The sequence below is a fragment of the Cololabis saira genome, chromosome 6, assembly GCF_033807715.1.
Source record: "Cololabis saira isolate AMF1-May2022 chromosome 6, fColSai1.1, whole genome shotgun sequence".
Taxonomy (NCBI): domain Eukaryota; kingdom Metazoa; phylum Chordata; class Actinopteri; order Beloniformes; family Belonidae; genus Cololabis; species Cololabis saira.
This window is the reverse complement of record NC_084592.1, coordinates 35466584-35492982: the sequence shown is the minus strand read 5'-3', so window position 1 is coordinate 35492982 and position 26399 is coordinate 35466584. Positions and strand designations below refer to the sequence as shown.

The window sequence follows — 26399 nt, the reverse complement described above, 5'->3', positions numbered from 1 at the left end:
TTATGTTGTTATACGTATGAGAGAGGTGAGCAATACACGTGTACATTGGGCTTAATCAGTTAGTATATAATATGTGTGACAATAAAGCAGAACGAGGAGCCATTTTTCGTCCCACCAACTTAAGTTCTGGTGTCGGTTCTTAAAATACAAACACGAAAAGGAGCGTGTAATGATGCATTAGCGCTAAATATTAACATTCACAAACCCTTACCAACACGATAACCCACAACTCTTCACGGAACGCAACACAAAGCAAAGAACAACAATACCCATAATGCAATGCGGTCAACACAACTACAGCACTTTTTTTTTTACAGCTTAAAAAGAAATGCCCCCAAATAAATTATTTTTTCCAGGCCTCAACTTCTGACAGGATTGTCTCCAGCTCACAGCCGATGTTTTTTTTTATTTGTTTTACTTGTTTTTGCATGTTCCTTGTCAGGATGAGCGGTTTTTAAATGGATATTTATCCTCATTATCATATTCAAATCTTCATATTCAGATCTACTTGAAGGAGGAGACAAGCTTGTCAGACAGCTTGCTAGATGTTTTTTTGCCGTGTGATTGCTGGTGTTTTTGATGTCTTACATTTACAATTGAAATCCATCCGTTAAAATAAAGGGCTGTTGTGTGTTACATCTGTCAGTCTCCTGATTTCAGGTCCTCCCCCTCTGATATTCTTCAGAAGTGACTGAGATACCGCCGTGTCTCTGTTTCCTGGAGGTTTTCTCGTCTCTGAGCTCGCGGCGCTCTCTGCTGGCCCACACAGGTACAACCCAAACATTTTTATTTCAATGAAAGACGTAATATTGACAAATGTGTGCACTTCTACACAGTCCCGAGTAGACCCGAGTAGGGATGTAATGGTATGGGATTTTACAGTACGGTACGGTGACGTTATTTTATTTTTTTCAAAGATTTTTTTGGCACTAGGGACATGAAATTACCCACAAAACAGACAACTATCAGTATCAAATTATGCTGAAGTGTCAGCTAAATGTAATCATTCAGTCACTAAAGTCTCTCTCATACAAAGGTGTCAAGTAACAAAGTACAAATACTTTGTTACCTTACTTAAGTAGAAATTTTGGTTATCCATACTTCACTGGAGTATTTATTTTTCAGACGACTTTTTACTTTTACTCCTTACATTTTCACGCAATTATCTGTACTTTTTACTCCTTACATTTTAAAAACAGCCTTGTTACTCTATTTCATTTCTGCCTTTAAAAAAAAACTATCCAGTTAAATTGCTCCATCTGGATAGAGTGAATTTGGTTGTGGTTGTTTCAGATGTTCTTGTCCAGTTTTGTTCTTACATCCGTTCCCTCAGATTCCTGCAACTAAACTTGGATGTACATTCCAATAAAGGTTAGGATAAATGATAACATGCCTCTGAAGTTTGACTTTTTGCACCATTACAATACTTATAGGCAACTAGTCATCATATCTCCTGCTCTGAAACACATGTTAATGCTCAATAGTACACATATATGCTTCTTTAATATATTTGCATTATACTAAGATGCATTCAAGATGCAGAACTGGGCCCTCATTAAATTATGGAATAATTTTTCAAAATGTTTCACAATATGCCTATTTGTGGAAAAAAAATATGTAGTATTTGAGTTACATAAAAGCTTGTTATTAGTTTTCTTCCTAATTGTCCTTGAAATAGTGGTCAAGAACCCCCAACACAAAAATGGTTTGGCCTCTGATCCCCCCTAAAATATTCTAAATAGTCCCCCTAAATAATTTGTTTGTTTTTTTTTACTTATTCTATTTTTTTTTTTATTTTTTTTTTTTTCAAAAAATGCAGACCAATTCAATATAAAGACGCACGAATTACGTTCCAAAAAGAACCCGTGGTAAGTGAAATTTGTTTTACAATTATTATACAAGGCTTCAAATTGCGGAGATCAGCCCCGCCTCGCACGTATTCCACTGCTCTTCTGACTGCGCCGCTGCATCCTGACTCTGTAGCATCTTTTTCTCCTAAATGTGTGTTTTTTCGAGAGAAGAAAATAGTTATGGGTCGTTTTGTCGCTCTTTTTTCTTCTGGGCAAAAAGATTCTTATAAACCGACATGCCATGGATTATATCTGAGACTGTAATGAACGATTCATCAAAGGCTCCTGTTCTTCAGCTGCTTCTGAAGCTCATTGGCCGTTCTCAGCTTGTTGCTAAGCAACCAGCGTTATTGATACAGGAAGTGAAGAAGCGCGGAGACTGTTTAGCCAATCAGAATGCAGAACACAAGGCACAATGCAAATCCATACAGTACCTGCTGAAATGAAGGCTAGAGGGGATTAATGGGAGCATTTAAAAAAGTTTTTATTCAAAGTAACTCAATAGTTACTTTTCATAGTAACGCATTACTTTTTGGTCTAAGTAACTGAGTTACTAACTGAGTTACTTTTTTAATGAAGTAACTAGTAACGGTAACTAGTTACTATTTTTCAGTAACTAGCACAACACTGATGATGTAGTTATTTTTTTAATTTTGGCACAAAAAATCCTCCATACTCTGCACCCTCGTAAATAGATGAATAATATAGAATATAAAAATGGGCTGCTTGTTTATTGTTCTTGGCAAATACACTGTACATACTGTAGATCTTGAATAAAAGCAACACGTTGATCAGCATGATTTTGTTTAAAAACGTGTGTACGTCTCCGTCGCAACCACGCCCCAGCGCGTGTTTGGTTCCCTAGCAACCACCAGAGGAAATACGGAATAAAGGATAATAAAAATAAACGTCTTTTGAGAGCTGCACAACGGTTTTAAAACTTAAGACCTTTACAATGTCGGAGAGGAAAGCAGAGGGCTTCACCGTGAAGCCCAAGGGGGTTAACGCCACGGTGAGTAGCCTACTCATTTACTAGTGAATAACAATTTTGCAATAAGAAAATAAATTAAAGTCTGACCGCATGTGACACCGTAAAGCTCAGCTACTTTGTGGTAGCAACAGATTCACACGTCTGCCGTCAATAACTCTTAAATAAGGGGACAAAAAAGCATGAATGTTGTCTCTGTCCAACCACTGAAACACAGACGACAAGCTACATCCAAACAAGACCTACTCTAAACGGTCCGGTGGCATATCAGCCATAAAAGTAACGTTGTTTCAGTTAATGTTGTTTATTTTTGTTATCATCAAATCATTATAGTGCTTGGGGTTATGTAAAAAGGAAAGTTATATTTTGCTTTGCTTAGTTTCACAAGGACACACGGAAATCAGTCTGTCTCAAATATTTCCTATTTGCTTTTAATCCCTCAGTTTTGCACAGAGGCTTTAGTGGCTGGTGCAACAAAGCATGTCGAGGCAATCATTTGGTTTAACCGTTGCTTAAGTTGACAGTTTGAGGAATTCATTTGCTCTTACAGCCTGTCCTAACTGCATGCGAGCGTCCGACTGTCGCGCCGCACTGCGTGGCATCGGACGCGCTCTGTCCACACTGAATGCGTTATCGGCCCCACGTTCTACCACGTTGTTTTGATTGACAGCGGAGACTCGCCTTTTAAAATGCTGATTTATGGTTCCGCGTTACACTAACGCAGACCTTATGGCGTAGGGTACGCGGCGAACTCACCGAACCTTGCGCGTCGCCGCGTACCCTACGCCAGAGACGTTCTATAAACCGAGACAGCCCACTAAGGTTCGAGTTGCTGTCTCTGTGTCACGTGACTGCCACGCCCCTTTAGGAGACCGGAAGTAGGTCCTGAGTCTATTGAGTCCTATGGGAAAAGTGAACGTGAGCACAGATTATTACCAATTCCTTCGCCCCATAGTAACCTAAGTAAATATGGGACCCATTTTTCAAAAGCCACAAACCTTCTGAAGATTCTGACACCAAAATGGCAATTTTCAGACCGACAGATTAGGAGAAAATTAACTTTGTTTGAGACCTGTCTCTGTCTGAGCAACACACTCTCGCGAGATTTGGCTCTCATCGTTTTCCCATCGGATAAAATTAAGTTTAAAACTAAAATAAAACTAGCTTCTTTGCTTAATAATACTGTTATTTTTATTATTTAAGTATTTTTGGAAGAAAGTTGTACTGTATCTAGTGTTCCAATGTTCCAAAACGATGTGGGGAGAGGGGCGGCCACGCCCACTTAGGAGACCGGAAGTGTATACAATTTCAAACCATTGCCAGTAACGGCAATGCGCTATCTTGTGTATAGAAGATCTTTGCCTACGCCGTCGATTTTACGCGGAACCATAAATCTCCCTTTATTCACCTGCCCGAGACTCTCCTTTCATTCTCCCCACCAACCGCCCGTGCGCTCCCTTTGCAGCTCCCTGTCCATCTCCCTCCAGCAGCTGCCACTTTATTGAGGTTTTTGTAGTGAAATGAGGAGGAATCATAGAGATAACTTCTCATTTCAACTAACTGGATCAGCCGTTCCTCATCATGACTGTTTCCTGCAGCGCTTTCAACCGACTTTTAACGCAGGCGGCAGGAAGAAAATAGAAGCAGGTCTACCGTCCGACCAAAGTGGGGAAAAAAACGAACAAAATAACGGAGTGTGATGACGCAATCATACAGCGAACAGCTGGAGTGAGCGGCGTGTTCGTGGTGTAAAGCAGCAAACATGTCAGATCATTACTGGGATGTGGGAAAAAAGCAGAGGACACGAGAAATGATCAAATAGGTACCAGATCTTGTTGGATCCGGCACAAATTAAGCCCTAATAAGATTAAGATAAGATTCTTATTATATCTTATTATTTTATCAGAACCTTCCAGCTCCTTGGCGATCTCCCTCCAGCCAGCTGCGACTTTATTGAGGTTCTTGTATTGAAATCACTGTTTCCTACAGCGCTTTCAACTTTTTTTTTTCAACTTTCAACCGGCTTTCAAAGCGAGCGACGGGAAGAAAATAGAAGCAGGGCGTGCAACAAAAGTCCAGCTCAAAACGGCGCGCCGCGTCGCGCCGCATCGCGCCGCGTCGCTCGCAACCAGTGTAGACAAAAAATAAAAAATAAAGCAATGGAACTGTTTTTGACGCTGATGCTCGCTCGCGTCGCATGCAGTGTGGACACGGTGTAGGCCTCATGGTTTGTCTTTCAGGCAATTATCCTTAACCTATTTCACAGAGACAACACCAAGCTAGTCATTAGGAATTATTTTAAGTGTGCAACGAAGACATGAGACTCACAGAAGTCGAAATTGTAAGGCAAGGCAAGGCAAATTTATTTATAAAGCACATTTCACATGATGAGCATGGACTCAATGTGCTCAAATACACAAACAAACAAACAAAATTACAATTTTTAGGAAATTTTAAGGCTTCAGTATTTTTAAGCCAGGCTTACAGCAGGGTTGACATCCTTTCATTATTGTCTGGTATATGATAAGAAATTATTTTTATTCAGAAAGTTTCTAAAATATCTTATGCCCTAGCCTTTCTCCCTGCTGTGTTGTTTCAGCTGATATTTGTCTCATGTTTACCACCTTTAATGACCCCCACAACAACAACAGAAACTGGGACTGATATGATAGGAGTCCTATTGACTTTTAGTAGCATAGTAAGAGCCCTTCTCCGATATGGAGGCAGAGAAAAGATGATACTCACAAATCCTCTGGCATTGCGTCTGGCTGCATGGCCAACACACGAGCACATGCACACAACTGCACACTCTCCGTGTGCTCTTCACCAGTTGTCCTTTGTATCTGAGCAGGTTGTGGGTCGTCCAAAAGCACGGGCTTTTCGAGGGATGGCGGTGTTGTGGAATTTATCAAACCAGTTCAGAAGTCCGCTTTGTGGTTTTTATGAGGTTTTATTGAGCCGGCGGTGAGCGTGTCTACACAGGCCAGAGGTCTGGTAGAAATGCTGACCTCGAGTGAGGTTGTAATCAGATTCTTATACAACAAGGAGTTTAACAAATGCAGGAATACACTAATCAGGCAAGAGACAAAAAGTAATTTACAGTCGGGTGTGAATCGGGCCAAATGTCATTATCAGACATTTGGCATGACTGACACAGACCTCCAAATCACCCCATGGGGTGCTCTCTTGATTCCTGTCTGTTTGAACCAACTTCCAGGTGTCGGGATCTGCCCGGGGGGTAGGAAGTTGAGTAGCAAGTTGTAGCTTCCTCAAAAGGTCTTGAGTCCAGTTCAAAGCCCTGCAGGAGGTAGGACTGGGGCGACCTCCCCCTGCAGGGGGGCCAAGCTGTCAAAATTCTTCATCAATTCACAATTTTTTTTTTTTTTTTTTTTTCTTTTTGTTGAATTACAGTGGAGTATTTTGCAAGTGAACCTTAAACATGTGATCAGAAGTCAAATAACAACAAGTCAACAAAACAAATTCAAATATCAAGTAACCAACGTGTCCTAACTGTTCTTTAAAGCAATCAAAAAACTAGTTGCGACAGTTGTATGTAACGTTTTAGCAATGTCTTTCAAGTGATGCGTTATTTCTTGGACTGTGGCATTGCGGGTATAAATGTACAACATTCAGTTTTAATGACAGCACAAGTTCCCCTTGAGAAGCTAGTAAGTAGTCCAATGTAGCACGATTCCGCAAGGCCATCATCCCTAGAGCAGCCATCTCCCGTGAGAGCATCGGCATGCCCCCTGTAGCGGTCCTTGCCGAATCCTCAATGGAATCGGGCAGTGGTTTTTGGCTTGTTTTAGGCTTAACAAGCGGTTCTTCAGAAGGAGAGTATGTGGAGTCACATCTCGATGCTACACCATAATTGTCTCGCTTGTGGGGGTCTGCGGGGCCTGTGCTGCTCCTCTGCTCCTCCGCTCCTCCGCTCCTCCACCAGTCGTGGAGGTCCTGGGTGTTGGAGCTGGGCTTTCTCTTTACCACAGAAAGAAGAAGGAATCGGCCGGTCTCCGGTGCATGGTCGAGGAGCTATGCTCCCGCAGTGGGACGCGTGGAACCAGGCCAGCGCCCCCCACCCTTGAGTGTCGGTGGTGCAGGACGTGCTGAGCCCTGGACCACCGAGGCCCTCTCCGACACAAACCCAGTCTCCGAGTTGTGGCATGGTTTGCCACTAAGAAGAGACTGGACAGCTTTTATTTTTCTGTGGATTGACTGAACAGCAGAAGTTTAGAGTACAACAGAATGATATCATGGATTCATCCATGGCATGGAAGTCCATCTTCTTCATATATACAGAACTGAATTGCTTTGTATGGTCATAGGTCTACCCATAATCCTTTCATGGGGCGTGAGTTTTGTGCTTCCTAATGGGTGTTAACAGGTGTCAACATTGTCCATTTAAGTCCAGTTTAAAATTCTCTGCACATACAAAAACATTTTCATACATGAACATTTTCATACAAGAATAATTTCATATCCCTCACATAATGTCTATCTGCAGAGCTTCAAAAAAAATCACGGTGGGGGGAAGTGTTGATAATGTTTGCAATATTTTTATAGGATGCAAATCTTGGAGCTTATCAGTCTTTCAACACTATCTGACACATTCCCCCTTTTTCTCATCTGTGATTGCTAACTGTGATCAGCTATGCGACATGCATGCTATTTACGCGTAAAAGGATGTGGGTTTCACAACGCGGCCGTCGTTGCTGACCCACAAATTATTTACATTTTTACAACCATGGGAATGCTACAATCCGTTTTTTCTTCACCTCAGTAGTCTTCTTGTAGGAGAGCTACATCATTAGGAGAAACCAGGTCGTTAGCGGGTATAGAAGGGCAAAGTTTTACATAGACAGGTAAGCCAAATTTGGCAGTTTCTTTTGCTGCATGGTCAGCTGAAGCATTGCCTAGTGAAAACAGGGTTGGACTGGGTGTGGGCTTCACATTTAACAAAGCAATAGATGAAGGTAGTTGACAGGCTTGTAACAGTTCACCAATCAATTAACCACATTTATCTCCGAGGATGAGATAAATGCTCGGTTCGCCCACAATATATAAAATCTATAAAATACAATATACACAACCAAAAGCATATCTGGAATCTGTATAGATTGTAACAGTTTTACCTTTTGATCAGTATATAGTTTCATCTACTTAGGTGGAGCTGGAGGAGGAGGGCGCTTTCAACAATTAAGAATTATCACAAATTGTATAACCTGCGTATGGTATTCCATTTTTATAAGCAGAGCCGTCAGTGAGGAAAACAGGAAAAGTCAGGACGAGTGTTAAAGACAGAGGTGTCAAAAGTATTCTCATTCATTACTCAGGTAGAGGTATAGATATTAGAGTTCAAAAAATACTCCTGTAGAAGTTGAAGTATCAACTCAAAATTTATTTATTTTTATTTTTCTCAAGTAAAAGTATAAAGTACTGGTTTCAAAAGTACTTAAAGTATAAAAGTAAAAGTAATATAAGCGGGGAAAAACCATTAAGGCTAAAAGCCATTGAAAATGAATGCATCTTAGTATAATGCAAATATATTAAAGAACCATATATGTGCATTATTGAGCATTAACATGTGTTTCAGAGACCAGACACGTACAAACCAAATATGTTTATACTTCTCATCCAACCACAACCAAATTCACTCTATCCGGATGGCACAATTTAACTGGATAGTTTTTTTTAAAGGCCGAAATGAAGTAGAGTAAGGCTGTTTTTAAAACGTAAGGAGTAAAAAGTAAAGATAATTGCGTGAAAATGTAAGGAGTAAAAGTAAAAACCGTCTGAAAAATAATTACTCCAGTGAAGCATACACAACCAAAAGTTCTACTTAAGTAAGGTAATGAGGTATTTGTACTTCGTTACTTGACACCTCTAGTTAGAGATTAGTTATACATGCATTCAGAGACGTTATAGTAGGCCACAGACAGATTTCCATGCACTTACATGATGAATTTTACCATAGGCAGGATAAGATTATGTAAATTGGGATGTTCTGATTTGGCTCACCCCAATGGGAGCCGATCATTGGCTGTTTCCTCTGCGCCTCCTCTCAGCGCTCAACCTGTGTAGGAAACACTTTTGAAAAAGACATTAGTATTTTCATACATTTCAGATTCTTTTTTTTTTTTTGCGTTATCCAGGCCTACCCTTTGTGGAGGGCAATTAGCAAATATATATTTTGCATGTACCCTGGAGGGAATCCATCAATCTGATCTCGTGACAGACCACAATTCTCTTTTGCTGTCAAAATTGTTTTAGCATAAAGTTCCCTGGGATTATCAATTTTCCCTTTGAACTGTTAAGGCAATAAATACTGTGAAAAAAGGTCTGAGCTTGCTCTGGTGTGATTTTGGCAACAGCTGTGGGATTAAAAGGGAATTCTACAAGCATCAAGTACTTTGCGCATCAAGTACTTTACTTTTCAAATCATGTGGCAAAGTTAGTTTAACCGCTGTTTCCTCTAGCCATTTTGTTTATTAATTTAAAATCTCTTACTATTATTTGGCTCCAAATTTTGTAGGCAACAGATCTTGGATTTGTAAAATCCAGTCGTCATCAGAAGTGTCATCGTCATTTGATTCTTTAATCAGTTTCACCGGATAAAGGTTTTGATTTTATCATTTAACTGGTTCTCTAATTTCTTTTTCGTCTGCGTTGTGTTTTTAAATCCTTGTAGTAGAGCCATCAGCTTTTTATTTAGATCAGTAAGCGAAGCTATTTGGGATTCTGCATTACGGCGTCTACTTTCATCCCTCCAAAAATCTGAGGGAGTTTAAAGTGCTTTTTAGTTATTTTAACAATTTAATACTAACTAAGTAACAAACAAAACTAACAAATAAAAACTATCACATACATGTATTTAAAGAACTGAAAAACTTCCCAAAAACTTTCCAACTATCAGTCTACCTGAGCATATAAATCATTCCTGTTGATGCAAGGAGAGCGAGTCAATTCTTACTGAAATGAAATATACCTCAAGTATTTGGGAGAGCTAGTCATCCCCATTTATAAAATAAAACAGTTCTTCTACATATATATGTCAGTTTCCCACAAGTATCTCAGTGTTCCAAACACTTCTTTTTGGACCTCAAGTCCTGCATATGCTATAAGTCCCACTGGACTACTCAGACCAACATGGCATTCTGGCCATTATTTCCTTAATGTTACCAGAGATATTAAACCTTTTTAGAAGAGCGAGTCAGATTCTTAAGGCAGGAGAAGCAGAACATTCTCACAACACAATCAAATTCAAGTGTTATGAAATTGCCAGCGTTCCTAAAAACATCTCTACAATAACGTTCCCAATAACACAAAATAATAAAAAAATAACCCTCACAACCACACAGCGGACTTACCTAAATTTCAGGATGACGTCAACCTTTTTTTCTGGTACTCCAGTCCACAGACTTTCGACAACAACTCAGCGACAATAATTTGGGATTTTGGAAGTGGATCCTTTACCTTTTGAAAATTTAGATCGAAGTCACTGATTGTGTCGTTGGTCTGCAAAGAGGAGTTTCCATCAAAGGTCTATTGTCAATCCGGGTCACGGCGCCAAATTGTTGTGGAATTTATCAAACCAGTTCAGAAGTCCGCTTTGTGGTTTTTATGAGGTTTTATTGAGCCGGCGGTGAGCGTGTCTACACAGGCCAGAGGTCTGGTAGAAATGCTGACCTCGAGTGAGGTTGTAATCAGATTCTTATACAACAAGGAGTTTAACAAATGCAGGAATACACTAATCAGGCAAGAGACAAAAAGTAATTTACAGTCGGGTGTGAATCGGGCCAAATGTCATTATCAGACATTTGGCATGACTGACACAGACCTCCAAATCACCCCATGGGGTGCTCTCTTGATTCCTGTCTGTTTGAACCAACTTCCAGGTGTCGGGATCTGCCCGGGGGGTAGGAAGTTGAGTAGCAAGTTGTAGCTTCCTCAAAAGGTCTTGAGTCCAGTTCAAAGCCCTGCAGGAGGTAGGACTGGGGCGACCTCCCCCTGCAGGGGGGCCAAGCTGTCAAAATTCTTCATCAGCGGTCAAACCAAACTTCCGTGAGTGCTGCGCCTCTGGAGACATTCCAGTCGCTCTGACACACGCCACCACAGGGAATGGCATCAGGTGGAAGGTAGGACAGCTGTTGTTTAGAAAAAATTGCCCAAATATTTGAGGCCTTCACAGTTTATTGGCAAAAGGCTGGGGTAGTTGATATCCCAAAAGATAAGTCTGTAGATGCTCTCATTTAACTTAAAAACCTTTGAGAGTAAAGCTAAGGCCGATGGGAATGAAAAGTTTAAACAGGCCCATTTAAAGGCTTGCAAAGAAAGAATGATGCAGTCCATGAAGAAAATGTCTTATTAGGAAACACCTATTCAAATAAATATTATTTTAAATGTAATTTTTTTTGAAAAAGTGAATGAAATATATTTGTTTAACTCAGCTTCTGTGTGAGTCATAGCTGTCAAGTAGATTGGTTGAATAAAATACATAAATTATTTTAGGATGGATTGGACAGATAGAGCAACAAGGAGACATCATTTCTTGACGTCTCCTGAGTAATTGAGTAAATCTAACAAAATATGAAATTGCAAAGAATGAACAGGGGAGATTATGGCAATAAAACTAATAACTGAGTTAAGAATTAATAAAATGTTTCTAAATCATAGCAAACATCTCAAAAAACCCCATGTTCCACCAAACGATGGGCTGCAAAATAGTTCCAGTTGCAGATAATAAAAAACATGAAGCGAATGTACATTTCTCTACTCAGGTTGACTTTGAGAGGATCGATTACCACGTTTTCCTGCCGCTGTTCTTCCAAGGTTTGGCTGAGATTACTCATCCATACGAGAAATTGGCAAACCAGGGAATCCACGGCATGTTGGACCATAGTGGCCAAGAAATCCTCACTATTGTTCCACAGCTCATCCCTCACATCAAGAGTAAGTCACAAAAAACGAATTGTCCCTCAGTGTTTACTGATGTAATTTCATCTTGACTGCCTTTCCTTTCCACTAACAGGAAAATGTGTGGTTATTTATATATAAAAAAGACTATCATACAGTTAAAGTATCTTCTATATGTTCCTATAAATCTTAAAAGAATGTTAAATGCATGTATTGAATTTTCCATATTTCAAGTATGTGCGGCTTGATTGCTATTTATTTAGATAAATGCAGTCTAGCTGAGCAGTTTCAGTAACAAAAATGCAAATATTGAAGTACCTTAAATGGCTATACTCTGTGATGTAAACACGACTTTGGAATCACTTGACAGCTTGTGCTATAAACTAAAACACATATTTTTTAATCAGATAGACTAACTAATGCATATCTTGTACTGCCCATATTGGATGTGTTGTGTTTGCTTTTGTTATATTTATTTGCAAAAAGTGCGATGAAACTGATAAGGACGTGTCTTTAATTTTTGTGGGACGATCATTTGTCCGGATACATTTTCTTCAGCTGCACAGTGCACACGGTTTTGTTTCACAAATTATTGGCAAAGTAAAATAAACTGGGATGATATAGAAACTGAAACCCTTGATTGTCATCATGTTGTCCAAACTCCTTTTACGTGTTGTGAGCAAGAATGGCAACATGACAGAGAGGTTATGTTGCAAACCTAAAGTGCGAAAATTAAGATAAAAAAAAAAAAGAATTTATATATGGAAGATATATATTAGCTGTTTGCCTTGATGTATCCGTTTTCAAGATTAAGTTAAAAGCTTTAACATAAAAAAACAATATTAAACTGTCTGCCTTTGTTGTCTGTTCATCACTTTTTATCCTTTTACAGTTAGCTTTCTGCTCATCACATTTTTCCTGCTATGTTTCTGACATGATATCTTGTTCTTTCTATATAGGTTTTTCTCTCTTGATCTCTCTTGCCCTCCATCTCTCCCACCATTATTCCCGTTTGTTCTCTCCATCAGTGGTAGATGAAGTTAAGTGCAGCCTGTAGGCCAAATAGCCTTGTGACCAGCTCCCACTTACTTCTGCCTCCCCACTGCATTTGAAATCACTGATTGCAGACATGATTTTCTAAAACAAAGCACAGCTATAAAGTAAAGATTTTTTTAGATTTTTTTGTGCGTCTGCTAAACCCACACCACTCTGCATTTACTTCCGTTTCTTTGCTCATTTGTCCACACCAATCTTTTTAATTGATAATCTTGCCTTATCAGAGCCTTGATTCCTGACCTTTGTCGTTTATCTTGCCATCCAGATGCTCTGAACATGAGGAACGATCGGGTGATGTGCAACACCTTGCAGGTCCTGCAGCACATGGTGATGTCTGCACACGGGGTTGGGGAAGCTCTGGTGCCTTACTACGGACAGATCCTCCGTTGCTTCAACCTCTTCGGGGACAAAAAAGGTACGTTCCTTACAGGTTCACCGTTGAGTGTTAATTCACGGGCAGATGCTGTATGTATGCCGTGTCTGTCAGACATTTGTCCGGCCCGTTTTGGATCAACATCTCTGCCGGGTTGGCTGTCAGCTTTTTATAAGCAGCCACACCTTTTTACAAACAGGTCGGCTGTTTGAATGTGAAAAGTAAATAACAATTCCTGATCTCAATCTCCTGAAGTTGTCGTCCCAGGCAAGGACATGCAATAGAAAAATAAAATAGATTTTCATTCCCCTTGCCTATACATTTTGGGGATCGCTTAAGAGTGTCAAGAATCCTTAAGCGGACAGTCATAACGCCTGCCATTTTTGTGGTCTGTTTCCTGTCTGTCTGGTCTTCCCGTGTCTTAAGAGACCCACATCCTATTACTGCCTCCTCTCAGCATGTTTCTAGACCATGGAAACCTTCTCTTTTTTTCACAAGCACATCTGCATGTACCACTATCTCTAATAGATGTAACTGAACCCGAGTCTAGCGGTCTATATTGAGCTCCGCTCTGCACGCTGCCTCATTAAACGTTTCAGCTGAACAGTTAAAAACTCTCCTGCCATTTGGTCCCAACCGTCCACAGCAGAGTAGTAAATTAGATTTAGTCTGTCCACTGGGTTTTAAGTCAGTTGGAAAGATGGCATTTGCAGTGCACCATGGCTGCAGGTGTAGCTTTCTGAGCCCTGACATTAAAGTTCACACACTGATGACCCAGACTGTGCTGAATGATTTTTGTTTCTCATTCGGTCTCTGTGTCTGTTTGGCTCAGGCAACGTTGCTGATCTGATGAACAGGACTCTGGAGATATTTGAGAGCTATGGAGGGAAGCACCTTCCAACAAATCAAAAGCGTGATGCCCACCTACGAGTCCTGCATGAAGTAGAAGTGATGGGGGTTGTTGTTTGCACACATTTGCTTTTGTTTTTTGTCTTGCATTATAATGCCCATGAATTGTTGCTGTTTTCTGCTGTTTTTATTGTTGCTGTTCTTAAATAAAACTCAAAATATTACACTAACCTTTGTTTTGGAACAAATGCTCAGTCAAAATGCAAAACCAGTGGGTGAAAAACAAAACATGGCCTTTTGATTCACTCACTTGTAGGACCACCTTTAGCGCAATCATTTTAAGAAATCATTTTCTGCATTTTGACATCTTTATCTCACATTGTTGTGGGGTTTTAGCCCACTTCTTTTGCATCATTGGTCTTTTTTTATTTGGTTGATGGAGGTTTGAAGTCAGATGTGTACATTCACAGCTTTCTCAAGGCCCCTTCACAGCATTTATGAGGCCCAAACTGTGACTCGGATGATTCATACTTGATTGATCCCGATCTTTTGAAAATGACGTGATCGGGACAATAGTAGTTGGAACCCTTGCACTGGCCAGGAAGTATCCAGCGATAAACTAGCGTCCTATTCTGGGGGTGGTTGCGCTACAGAAACCGGAGATAAACACCGGCTCTATGGGCCACAAGGCTTGAAAAGGACATACTTAATACAAGAAAATATATACTTTAAAAAAATCTTGTTTAAAAGGAGAGAAAATTAAACAAAAGCAGGGTGTTTTAGGGAAAAATCCCAGAAATTCTTTGAATTTAGATTGCTGCAGCCTCTTTGAGAAAGTAATTCTTTGCATCACAAATATATCATAAATTATATTATACCATTCATCAATAGATGGGATGTCTGGTTTAAGTTATTGCTTTTCTTGCAGCTAAGCTCAGTATTCCAAATAAGCGTTTAGTTTCAGAGCTTACAGTGGTTGAACCTACAAGCCCAATTAAATGCAATGTCCTCCCTAAATATAATCACTAGTTCTGTGTGAATGTTAGGCCAGAAAATATTTATTTTTTGACAGGCCCAAAGCAGGTGGTAATGATTGGCTTCCTGGGAATGACCAGAATAGTGAGCATGTTGAGCTGGTGTGATAAAATATCTAATGAGACACTTCCAGCCAAATTATCTCCATGTATTTGAGCTCGTGATCCTCCACTGAAATTCACAGGAACTTTCCCCAGTATCTTCTACAAGACAGCTGTTGGTTTCCCTGTCCCATTTTTGTTTTATGTATACAGTATTTGCTGTTTTAATGTCTTTTAGTCCTCTATAAAGTCTGGAGATGATATTAAACCTGGATTCTGACCTGTAGCCACGTATGAACACTTTTAATAGACTGTTTTCAAACGCCTTTTTACTTTTTAACATGGGGCTGTTTAGGTGATGGCGTACCTAGAGAAATCTAAAGAAGTCACTATTGTTGAGATCGTGTAGTCTTTTCAACGTAGGCCTATGTGTTGTGTGACCAGTACTGGAGTTGAGGGGGGATGAGGGGAGATGGCATCCCCCCCTGAAATAAAAACGGTCCAAATCATCCCCCCTGTAAAACTGCCATCCCCCCTTTCCATCCCTTATGTCATTTCATCAATGAATGTGGTTTTACTGCTATTTCAACATTTAGAGTCATCACCAGAAAAATAACACCAGAAAAATAACTTATTTGACAATTTTCACCTGTTTCAAGAAAGTTTTCACTTGAAATAAGTAGAAAAATCTGCCAGTGGGACAAGATTTATCTTTATCAAAAAATCATGTTCCACTGGCAGATTTTTCTACTTATTTTAAGTGAAAATCTACTTGAAACAGGAGAAAATTGTTATTTTTTCCAGTGATGAGTCTTGTTTTAAGTGTAATAAGATTTTTTTTTACTAAAATGAGACATTTTAACTAGAAATAAGACAAATATTCTTATTTGACTTTTTGCAGTGATCCATTTTACTTATCCTGTGAAGGACAGAGGTATATTGATAAGTTCAGAAAACAGTTTTTTATTGTTGTGTTTTGATGTATTTGATGTAAGCCCAGTGGATATTTAAAGCTTACAGAAGGCTGCATTTAACTGCTGCTATGTCATTCCTGCAGTATTTCTGCAGGTGTTTTGGTCACTGCTATTATTTGTAATATATTATATTATATGTAATCAGCACCAATTATCTGTCCCCATATGATAAAATCCACCATCCCCCCTGATTTTTTTTTACAACTCGAGTACTGTGTGTGACCCAATTAGCCACGGTGGTGAATGGACCGACAGATGAATCTTTCTTGAGACGCACCTTAGGTTTGTTTGTTGTTGTTGCTTCGCCGATCTTCTCTCTCTCTCTCTCTCTCTCTCTCTCTCTCTCTCTCTCTCTCTCTCTCTCTCTCTCTCTCTCTCTCTCTCTCTCTCTCTCTCTCTCTCTCTCTCTATTGTTGTGGGATGTTGTTTTCTTTGCAGTTTATATAACATTTAATAAAGTGTTGTTTAACATACGTGCGTGCGTGCGGTAAGAAACGTTATTCTCCTTGTGGTTCCAAAACACGCTGAGCCCACACACCTGTGTCTATTTAACACCTAATTGCGTCACGTGACCCATTACCAAGGTTATTGCTGCCCCCTTGTGGCTTGGTATATAAATAACACCCAAAATTAACTTCCAACCAAAAGAAACCAAAAACACCCATATTGGCTCCAACAGCAGGGGCGTCAATTGGGTATGGCAAGGTACGGCAGCCGCCACACCTTGGCTTCAAGGGTTAAATGTATGTTTGTTTTTTTAAATACATTTATGGAATTACTCTGTGTCTCTCTCTCACCACAACAAATTCCTTGTGTGTGTTAACAAACTTGGCAATAAACCCCCTTTCTGATTCTGATTTCCGATTTGTATTGATTATTCTATTACCTAATACATATAGAATAACTACAAATGCAAATCAGAACATGATCGATTTCACTAGTTATTATACACTGCAAAAACTCATCTTAACAAGAATATTTGTCTTATTTCTAGTTAAAATGTCTAATTTTTAGTCAAAAAAAATCTCATTACATTAAAGAAAAGACTCAAAAACAACCATTTTCACCTGTTTCAAGTAGATTTTCACTTAAAATAAGTAGAACAATATGCCAGTGGAACAAGATTTTTTTGCTTGTAATGATAAGATAAATCTTGTCCCACTGGCAGATTTTTCTACTTATTTCAAGTGAAAATTTACTTGAAACAGGTGAAAATTGTCAAATAACAAGTTATTTTTCTGGTAATGACTCTTGTTTTAAGTGTAATGAGATTTTTTGACTAAAACTGAGACATTTTAACTAGAAATAAGACAAATATTCCTGGTTGAGTTTTTGCAGTGAGCGAGCTACATAGCAGACTTCTGTGATGAGTATTTGCTGGACGTGTTGATTGATACTCTAGTTAAGTTCTGTGACTCGTAACCTTGCCATACCTTAGCTTCCACTGAATTGACGCCACTGTCCAACAGTATGAAAGCTCTTCAATGTTGCCTGATTTAAAAAAGTGCATATGAGGAGAGACCACTACTAACCCATCTTCTATCATTCTAAACCCGTACCATTTCAGAATCTTTAACTCTTCTAATATTTCATTCTGCTAGAGAGAAAAAAACACTCAGTGATCTGAAGAAAGAGGCTGAGACATCTTATTTTCTTGCATGCAAGGGTAGATGCACGAGCAGCGAGCTACAACGGTCCTGCCCTCAGCAAAGTTTATTTAAAGACATGAAAAAATGGGTGTGTATTTACAGAAGAAAAGGGTGTAGATTTCAGAGTACAATCAGGAAGTAGGCGTGCTGTGGGTGTGGTGTGGATCACATCATCACACAGTGGATTCAGATGAGGCGACCTTGGCACGGCTCACATGACGCAGCAAGGAATGGTGAGAAAAGCAGATAGATAAAAGAAACAAATCATGAGTAAATATTTTCCCTCTAACACATTCTTAATCATAACATATAACCATGTTTCCAGTGATGAGTTGATCCATCTATTATCTGTTTCCATCAAACATTTAATAAGTCTTTTGTCTCTTAACCTTGCTTGAATTGGTACTGAATTGGTACTGTCCCTGATACATGTCTGTGTATCTGTAATCAGTTTCATGGCCTGGCTTCCCGTTTGCACTTGTATCTCGTCGCTTCTTTGGGATTTTGCAAATTTCAAAGTAGTTTTACGAACGTTTGACCTGATATTGCCAAGACCGGGAGGTGCATTAAAAGATGTCTCATTGGTTAAGTTTAGGGTGTTTGCTACACAGAGAGCCAGTGTTGTGCAAGTTCATACTTTTCAGGAACTAGTTAGAAGTTCAGTTCATGAATAGTTCAGGTTCATAGTTCACCATTTTCACTTTGAACTAGTTCAAATTCAGTTAATTTCAATATTTTTAGGTGAGAAGTACGAATGAAACGCCACCCTTTCCTAAAACTGTACACTGTGTACAATCATGTATTGTCCTAGTGGCTTTTTAACTTCACTCAGAGGCTGCAAATCTCCAACAATGTAGTCCATTATCCATGTGTCTACCTGCTGCTGGGAAATTAAACCCCTGAACTTTGAGGGTGAGGGAAGTCTGGACTCAACAGAGCGGGCTCAAACTGCGGGCTTTGCAGTTTATTGCCCCAAGGGGGGAAAGATGAAAGTGACGCGGGACAGTGCATTGGTCAGTGACCCCGATTCACAGCAGGATCCCCTGCTCACGTGAAGAGCCCTCCGCTGGTGGTTAAATAACAGTGGCTTCCCAAATCTCACACTCTCCAACTTTCTTCACCGCAATGTAAACGTCCATGGTCCTTACGTCCTGTAAGGACTATAGTGCGGCAGCTAAGCTCATATATGGAAGGTATTGTGCATTTTATGATAGAAGCATGAAACTTTGTACACAGTTTCTAGACACCATGAAGTTTCTTTTCTGAAGTGGAAGCACTTCAGGAGGGACATCTGGAACTTATCAGAGGAACACATTTAGGATGGTCATATATCCGTTTTTTAAAAGATTGTTCTGTGCAGTTCTAAGGCCTTGCACCAGATATTGGCTTGATATGCTGCCCGCTTAATGTGCTGGACAAGTGCAGCCTTTGTTGGTGGCATGTTCTCCAGAGTTCTGGATTTGTGCGTGAAGAGCTGTTGTCTTGCTTCATTCACCTGTGAATGAATGAGAATGCCATTGTCAAGCATATAGGATGTCATTGTAAGCGACTGCTATTTTTAAAACATAATAATGCATAATAATATAAGTTATTACCTCTGTGGTTTCACTTGTCCTGTCATACATCAGTACAACAAAACGCTCCAGCTGTGAATTGACCTCCTCACTCACATCTGCTTGCATCTGCAGGATTTCATTGAAAGCCTTGGTCACTTCAGGGAAAGCCTTCCAGGTCTCCCATGCCGTTTTCTTTCCTCTTCCTGCAAAGGCTGAGACTGTGTCACACCCTGTGAGTGCATGAAACAACGGGAAAGCAGCGCAGGTACTGGGATCCAGCTTGTTGGCTATTTTATGAACACTAATATGTCTGAAGCTGGTGCCTCGACCAAATGCAATCCACATTTCCTCTGGCTTGATCTTCCTAAACAAGGCTATGGCCAGGACAACAACATCAGTGTCCACGGTACGAATGGTAACCTTCTTCAAACCCTTCTGAACAGCATCTGTTACGTGCAGAAGCAAGCGCGTGTCTGCTTCCTCATGAGTGCATGGAGTGAGACTTGTTACGTCACAGTGAGCAGGAGAGCAAAGCACCATTTTGCCATGTGTCGTGTAAACTTCTTTTCCCTCTTCTACTGGGAGCCCCATGACTTGCTGAGAGAGGAATTCAAACAATTCAGTTTTGTTGTCATCTACACGGAGGAAGTCTTTCCATTGCTTTGGCAGCACAGTGGTTGGCATCACTCGTCTCCGTATTCCTTTCCCTCTCTTCTGTCTTGTGGTTCCTTTCAGACTGTCTGAGATGTAGACATCCCAGATGATATCAAGACGCCATGTTTTCTCAAGCTGAGATTTTACATACGGCACAAAGACGCTGTCTGCATAGTCCTGGAAGGTTTTTGCTGTGCCAGGATTCAGCATCTGGACCACTGCTGCACCATCTAGGAAAACACCATCAACCATAGGAGCGGGTTGTGAGTCTGTGTCATCAGTCATTATGCACTTCAGAAGGTCTGCTTTTGTACCAAGCCGCATCTTCCCTCCCTGAGACAACGATGGTGGTGCTTCCTGGTTTTCGTGGCTGAAGAATTTCCCAAGATTTCCATCACGTACTTGGCAAGACACATACAGCCGTGAGAAGAGATTGCAGTCACGCCTCAGTGCCTCAAGTTGTATTTTTTGTTTTGAATGTGTTTTCACTGGTGGGTGGCTGAAGAGTGGCATCTTGTTCCTGTGAATGGTATCTGTGACAGGCTTTGTTCTCTGCTCAAGCCGTTCTTCTACAAAGGTCTTGTACTGTTGTGCACCCAAGGACTCTACATTCCTCACTGTGTCTGCAACTGCTGTAGTCATGATATCTTTGGTGTCGAGCACCAGAAGATCCTGACTCTCTTCAAGAAATGGATTCCCCATCTCTTCAATCACTGCTGTGAGGGACCTAACCTGCTTCCTGAAGGCTTCTTGCACTGCTGGCTTCTGCTCGTGGTGACGGTTTTCCCCTGGGGTGCTGTCATTCTCAAAATCTGTTGTCATTCTGGCAATTTCTGGACCTGCCACCATCCAACGATGCAGTGCCCCAGGATTCTCTGTCAGGCCAACTGCTCCACCAGAGCCTTTGATGAGAGCGTTGTTCTGTTCATGGCATTGGTCAATTGCCATGGCTGAGAACTTGTGCATTGTTTTGTGCACAACAAACTTTCCAGCACAGAATTCTGCCAGTATTGCCGGATGTTTGTCAGAGAGGACCATCATGTCACGAACATGGACAGAGAGCCACCTGGAGTAGTGAGTGTGATCCAAAGCAAACATCCAGGGTAGAAGTTGTGTGAGTGTTTCTACATAGAGCTGAAAGTTGCCCTCCCGCAGTGATCTGATGTACATAAGCAGGAGGAGCTCGAGTGAGAAGGTTTTAAACCAGTAGTCAAAATGCACACTTTCCTTTGCTCGCTGTACACACCATTCCTCCAATGTTGGAGGAGAGACTCCTTCAGATGTGCAGTGCTGATTGTAGGCCTGCTGGGGTAAGATGTACAGGCTAGCGGCTGTAAGTTGGTGGGCATGGCGGGTCTTGGTGACATGCCTGGCATGGATAAAAGACTCTGCAGTGCCGGGGCTCGCGATCTCCGCTTGTATAAGAGCATTTGTCCATCCACTGTCTTCAAGCCAGTCCCCCAGGAGCTGCAAGCACACAGAAAAAATTGTGTTGACGTTGCAATCTAGCTTACAAAGAATGCACTCACAACACCCATGTACCGTCATCATTTCACTTTCATACTTGTACAACAGAAATGTACAGTATGTTGATTTTTATCTAACAGTGACACGCTATCTTTACAGTATACTAAAATGACAGGTCCTACCTTCAAGACAGCCATCTCGATGTGGAGCCCACCGAACATGATCACAAAGTGGTTCTCTCCATAGCTGTCTGGCCACGTCCATTGGATCTCCTTGGCTAAGGCATAGAGAGGTTGGTCTGCAGTAAGAACGGGCACCTGCCCAGGGTTCAGGTGATGAACTGCTGCTCTTACAATGTCCATTGAATGTCTTATCATGGCAGCAGAGTGTGCATTGTCCTCAAATAATGGCAACAGTGCATTAATGGCTGTGGGGGGGATTACTGTCTGTTGCATACCAGCGTGGTAGGCAGACCATGATATCCAGCTTCCCTTGTTTGTTTCCTGATCCTCCAGTGCTTCCATCACTGCCCTCAGCCACTCATATTCTTCATCTCTTTTTTGTGCTGTCATCTGGAAGTCGACGGGTCTTACAGGACCTTTTACTGGAGGGGCTATGAATTGCTTTGTTGTTAGAGCAAGTGGTGCTACATGTGTGTATGCTTGTGGCAGAGGCATGATTGACCTTGTAGAAGGAGTGGACTTGTTTATGACAGGTACGCCACGGTCAGAGCCTCCACATTCATGCGTAGGGTGCTGTATTACAGAAATACTAGTGCCATGAAAGGAGCCTTGTGAAGTTCCAGAGCTTGGATTGTGGTCAATATTGTCCACTGCAGCGGTTGTGAAGAGACCATTGCGCATTTTTGATGGGCATACAACATCTTCTTGCTTGAACCGTTGGCAGACTCCATTGGCAATATCGGCGGACACCTGCAGAAGGCGATCATATGACACACACATTCCCAGATTGAAGAGAGTGTCAATTAGTCCTCTGCTACGTGTGACGGCATGGATTTTCAAGGCTATGTACAGTGGAAGTGGAGTTTCCCTGTCACGGCTGTGACGCACTGCTGTTGACTTTGCTGCTCGTGTATGTTTGACACTGTTGAAAACCAACAACTGTGAGACTGTGAGTGCGGCACTTGTAGTATCTGTTTCCTGAAGCTGATCCTGGTGTTTGATGTTTGCCCCATCCAGGATCATGTTCACCAAAGCCAAAAGCGATGTAGGTACAGACTCCTTCTGAGCATTAGGATGGAAAGTGCCATCAAAGCTGAACTTGGTGGAAAACATCTCTCTGCGTACTACTTGTGCTGCTCTCATCAAATGCATGCCATCACTGTCGTAGTCACAGGCCTTCTTAAGGGCATCTCCGATATCATTCTGAAATGTCAAAAGTGTGTCTCTTCCCTGTGAATGTGCCATTAAACCAGGTACCTCTGAGAGAAGCCTGTTCTTTAGTCTGGTTGTGTGGATCCGATTCCCCACTGGTGCACCAAGCTGTTCAAGTCGAATTTGGTACAGGTTACGCAGGTCAGACAATTTGAATACTGGAGCAGTGTCCTCCTCACTTCTTCTTTCCTCCATGAAGGCTACCAACTCTGCAAACGCAATACCAAGTAGCTGAGCATCTTCCTTGTGTTCATCCTTTGATATAGCCTGTCTTGCTTTGTTATATAGCTTCTGGAGGCAGTTTAGATGATATTTTGCTTCAAGGGCTATCATGTCCGCAGGTGCAAGTTTAGCAAGCAACTCAGTGTCTTCTGTTTCCACGGCAGCTTTTCTAACTTTGGCATCTAACTGTTTTGTTGATGCCATATTGAGCACTTCGGACCCAGCAGGCTTGTTGCAGAAGAAACACAAAGGGTCTTTTGGGTGGATATGACTGTGAGAAGACCGTGTGTGAACCATGGCTACATCACACTGTTCCAACTTTTCTAATGACTTCCGCCGTCGTTGCAGTGTACTTTGATTGTATTTTACTCTACAGGCCTTGTGCCACTGTGCTCTGTTGGTCCTCAGCGTGGCCTCTATGCCATTCCCATCATCCAGCCTGTCCAAGTCCAACTCAGGTGGTATTTGTCCAATTTCTTGGAATGCATGGAGATCCCTGGCCAATGACACATAACCACTGTCTTCTGATGGCTTGTTATGCCTGGTGGGGCATTGCAAAGCTTCTCCTGTTTTTATTTGACAAAGAGCACAGACTTCCCAGTCAATAGAGCTACTAAACTTGGAATTCTTAGATGTAAAAGGCTGAATTGGATCAACCAGTAAATGGCGTTTTGACATGATGCAGGCAGTGTTGACTTATCGCAATTTTGAAGGGCGCTGGAGGCTAGCTGACACAGGCTACAGAGGAATCCTGAAAGAACATAACACATTGTGTAAATTTACTATTACATCTGTTAGATAGCTTTAATTCATCAACAACCAGCTAGCAAGCAATTTTATTTAATTAATTAACAGCTAGCTATATCTATTTTATTTAGTTCACTAACAGATAGCTAGCTAGCTAGCTAGCAAATGATTTTATGTAATTCATCAACAGCTAGATACAGCTATTTTATTTCATTCATTAACAGTTAGCTAGCTAGCAAGACATTTTATTTAATTAATCAACAGCTAGCTAGCTAGGCTATTTTGTTTAATTCATTAACAGTTAGCTAGCTAGCTATTTAATTTAATTAATGAATAGCTATTGTCTTTCATCAGATGGATGGGGATTAAAATACTCACCTTTCCTGACAGCAACATCACACTCTTTCTGTCATAGTAAATGGTGCTGCCAGCTTCCACCTGCCAACTGCCAACTGCGAACTACTGCCCTCTGCTGGTCAGCAACAGTATTGTCATATACAAACTCACACAAAAGGCCATGACTGAGCAAAATTTTCTTTATTATAACAAAGACATATTTTTTTTTTTTAAATGATGTACTTATTATAATGGAGAATGAAGCGAAAATAATGGAAAAATGCAATGCTGAGGTCAATGACCTCTCAAGGTCACCAGAGGTCAGACCCAAAGTGCTTCCACTTCAGAAATTAATCCTTGGGGGTTGTAGATGATATGTAGAAAGTTTCATGCTTCTATCATAAAATGCACAATTGGTTTGCTTATCTGCCACACTAAAATACTTATAAAGTTGATGCCTCAGAAATAATTGAGTATGTTTAATGGGGCAAACAACAACAACGGGAAAAGTCTTTGAACGATGATAAAATTAATGTTCCCCTTAAAACAGTTGCACCTCCTTTAATGTTTAAAACCTGACTGCAAATATGTGCAGTCAAAAATATTTAGTCCTTATTTGTTGATTAAAGAAAAAAAAAATTTCGTTAAATATTTTTCTAACTTATGACAATAATCTTTTTATTTATTAAAACCTTAGGATCACAGGGTGGCCAAAAGACAACAAAAAGAGAATAAATGATTCAGTTTAAAACAGAAAACTGTTAATGATTGGAATCATTTCATCTGTTAACTCATAGCTTAAACCAATATGGCAATGCAACTAAACTCAATCTTCAGAACCCTGCCATAAAAAAGTAAATCAATTCATTCTAAGGGCTAAACGTAAAAAAATGGAAAAGACTTTTTAAAAAAAATCAGTCAATTTAACTTACTGAACAGTTGAACATAAAGAAAACAACAATAAAAACTGTTTTTAATTTCAGTTTGAGGGTGGATTCAGTTCTTTACAACTGCTCTTTGACATAGTTTCAAACAGACGCCTCAATCCGTGGAGACGTGCCGTTCAGAGCTGGTGGTTTTTACATCAGGCAAAGACTTCCCGTAATGGTAGCTGTGATGTATAGGTATTAATAGAGTTATCTTTATTACAGAAGTAAGAAATAAACACCTGACAAGGAAACTCGCAGTTTGTTAAATTTAAATTTTATGTTCTCATAAATTTTAGGATCTGTAATTTCTGACTGTACACATTTGCAAATAAAATAAGCAAAACATTAAAAGCTGCACATTTATGAAATCACAAATTTGCAAAAATTCAATTCAGATTTGATAAATGTACAAAGTTTTGAGAGAAATCAAATTTGGCAAGAAGCTGGTCTAATTCATTTACAAATATTTACAGAATTTTTATAAATTTGAAAACTTGCAAAACACATTTTGTTAGTAATAGTCTAATCCCGCAAATTAAACAAAATAAGTAACTTTGACAATTTGCCAAAAAAAAAAAGATATATTTGACTTTAAAAGCAAATTCTAAAGACAAATGTATAATTTATAAGCTCAAAAATTCACAAAATGAAGAGTTGTTGTTTTAATTTTTCAAACCGATTCTGTTTGACACAAACAGTCAACAGAAGTTGTTGTTCCTGTCAGGCGAATGTAAAATTTAGATTAAGAACAAACAAAATGTGCAGGTTAGAAAAGAGAGACTCACAAGTAAACGAGCAAAACGTCAAAGATCAGGATAAAAATAAGAACAGCAGCTCGTTTCCACAGTCGTCAATGATCTGCGGCTCATGTCAGGTGAGGAACCCGGCCACGCTAGGCCGTCTGGGATTCCCCGCCACAAGGGGTAAAGCCTCATCGAAACACATCCATGTTCCAACAACCCACGCGTACTGGAAAAAAGTTCTTACACTGGCATCAGATGCCTTTTCTGCCCATCAGAAAAATTCACCTCCGGGTCACATGACGGGAGTCCCAATGTGTTTTCTGTGAAGCCAGCAGGAACCGTCGACGGCCGTAGCATGATACCACAAACACTTCAAATGTCTTACTTCTCGTTACACAAATAAGCCGTGTAATTTAAAACTGTCCCGCCCCCTTGTATGATTTCACTGCTGCGTAGCCCTAATTTGATTGGCCGATGCTCACGGTGATTTCCTCTGTGAAATCACGGTTAACAACCTCCCAGAATCCCCTCACACAATAAACAGAAAAAGCTGCTTTAGAAGTCAGTGTTTGAAGAGTTTATAATGCTTTCAAGAGCCAGAATCTAAGCTGTTGAATAAAAGA

At 40.4% G+C, this 26399-nt stretch overlaps 2 protein-coding genes across 2 annotated transcripts; one reads left to right on the top strand and one right to left on the bottom strand.

Annotated features, from left to right (window-relative positions):
- Nucleotides 1–2805: 2805 nt before the first annotated feature.
- LOC133445623 (parkin coregulated gene protein-like) lies at nt 2806–15514 on the top strand. The gene is made up of 6 exons (XM_061722946.1): nt 2806–2862; nt 10905–10973; nt 11616–11787; nt 13073–13222; nt 14013–14122; nt 15461–15514. Exons 1-6 carry the CDS (start codon nt 2806–2808, stop codon nt 15512–15514), a joined length of 612 nt encoding a protein of 203 aa, XP_061578930.1.
- Nucleotides 15515–17788: 2274 nt separating this feature from the next.
- LOC133446517 (uncharacterized) lies at nt 17789–21170 on the bottom strand. The gene is made up of 2 exons (XM_061724556.1): nt 19324–21170; nt 17789–19223 (listed from the first exon to the last, which is right to left on the bottom strand). Exons 1-2 carry the CDS (start codon nt 21106–21108, stop codon nt 19068–19070), a joined length of 1941 nt encoding a protein of 646 aa, XP_061580540.1. The 5' UTR covers nt 21109–21170; the 3' UTR covers nt 17789–19067.
- Between the last annotated feature and the right edge of the window lie 5229 nt (nt 21171–26399).

What these genes read in the sequence shown, in the direction of transcription:
- LOC133446517 (XM_061724556.1), bottom strand. Translation starts at nt 21,108, where the DNA reads ATGTACATCAGATCACTGCGGGAGGGCAACTTTCAGCTCTATGTAGAA. An exon ending in GGACAAGTGAAACCACAGAG is followed by an intron (nt 19,224 to 19,323) that starts GTAATAACTTAT and finishes ATTCATTCACAG; the next exon opens with GTGAATGAAGCAAGACAACA.
- LOC133445623 (XM_061722946.1), top strand. Translation starts at nt 2,806, where the DNA reads ATGTCGGAGAGGAAAGCAGAGGGCTTCACCGTGAAGCCCAAGGGGGTT. An exon ending in GGAATGGCATCAGGTGGAAG is followed by an intron (nt 10,974 to 11,615) that starts GTAGGACAGCTG and finishes TTCTCTACTCAG; the next exon opens with GTTGACTTTGAGAGGATCGA. An exon ending in ACCTACGAGTCCTGCATGAA is followed by an intron (nt 14,123 to 15,460) that starts GTAGAAGTGATG and finishes GGGGCTGTTTAG; the next exon opens with GTGATGGCGTACCTAGAGAA.